Genomic DNA, 714 nt, shown 5'->3' with positions numbered 1-714 from the left:
TCCGTCTTCTTCACCTCCAGAAGCTCGACCGAAGAATCCAGGATGCCGGCCTACCACTCAACACTGATGGAATCGGATACCAAATTGATTGGCAATATGGCCATGTTGCCAATTAAAAGCCAGTTCAAAGGCCCGGCGCCTAAAGAAACTAAGGACACGGATATCATTGAGGAGGCCCTCTACTACTTCAAAGCAAATGTGTTTTTTAAAAATTATGAAATTAAGAATGAAGCAGACAGAACTTTGATATACATAACGCTCTACATTTCCGAATGCTTAAAAAAGCTACAAAAGTGTAATTCTAAAGGCCAGGGAGAGAAAGAAATGTACACGTTAGGAATTACTCAATTCCCAATTCCAGGGGAACCTGGCTTCCCACTCAATGCAATGTATACGAAGCCTGCAAACAAGCAAGAGGATGAGGTGATGAGAGCGTACCTGCAGCAGTTAAGGCAAGAAACTGGTCTAAGGCTCTGCGAAAAAGTGTTTGATCCTCAGAATGATAAACCTAGCAAGTGGTGGACCTGCTTTGTGAAGAGGCAGTTTATGAACAAGTCTCTCTCTGCGCCTGGACAATGAACAAATGCAATCGCTGCAAAGAGGGAAAAAATGCATTCTTTTGGATTTCAGCACCAAGTTGTATAAAGTTTTTGCCATAATTTTATAGCAACGTGATGAAACCCCATTGTGTTCCTTTTAGCTGGATCGGATGAT

At 42.3% G+C, this 714-nt stretch overlaps 1 protein-coding gene across 1 annotated transcript; it reads left to right on the top strand.

Moving 5' to 3' along the window:
* The first annotated feature begins 42 nt into the window (after window positions 1-42).
* On the top strand, window positions 43-579 carry LOC117799478 (actin-related protein 2/3 complex subunit 3-A-like). The gene has a single exon (XM_034651962.1). The coding sequence runs from the start codon at window positions 43-45 to the stop codon at window positions 577-579; it is 537 nt and encodes a 178-aa protein (XP_034507853.1).
* The last annotated feature ends 135 nt before the right edge of the window (window positions 580-714 follow it).

Source organism: Ailuropoda melanoleuca, unplaced genomic scaffold (genome assembly GCF_002007445.2).
Source record: "Ailuropoda melanoleuca isolate Jingjing unplaced genomic scaffold, ASM200744v2 unplaced-scaffold50341, whole genome shotgun sequence".
Lineage (NCBI taxonomy): Eukaryota > Metazoa > Chordata > Mammalia > Carnivora > Ursidae > Ailuropoda > Ailuropoda melanoleuca.
The sequence above is the reverse complement of the archived record's forward strand: the minus strand, read 5'-3'. Positions and strand labels throughout refer to the sequence as shown.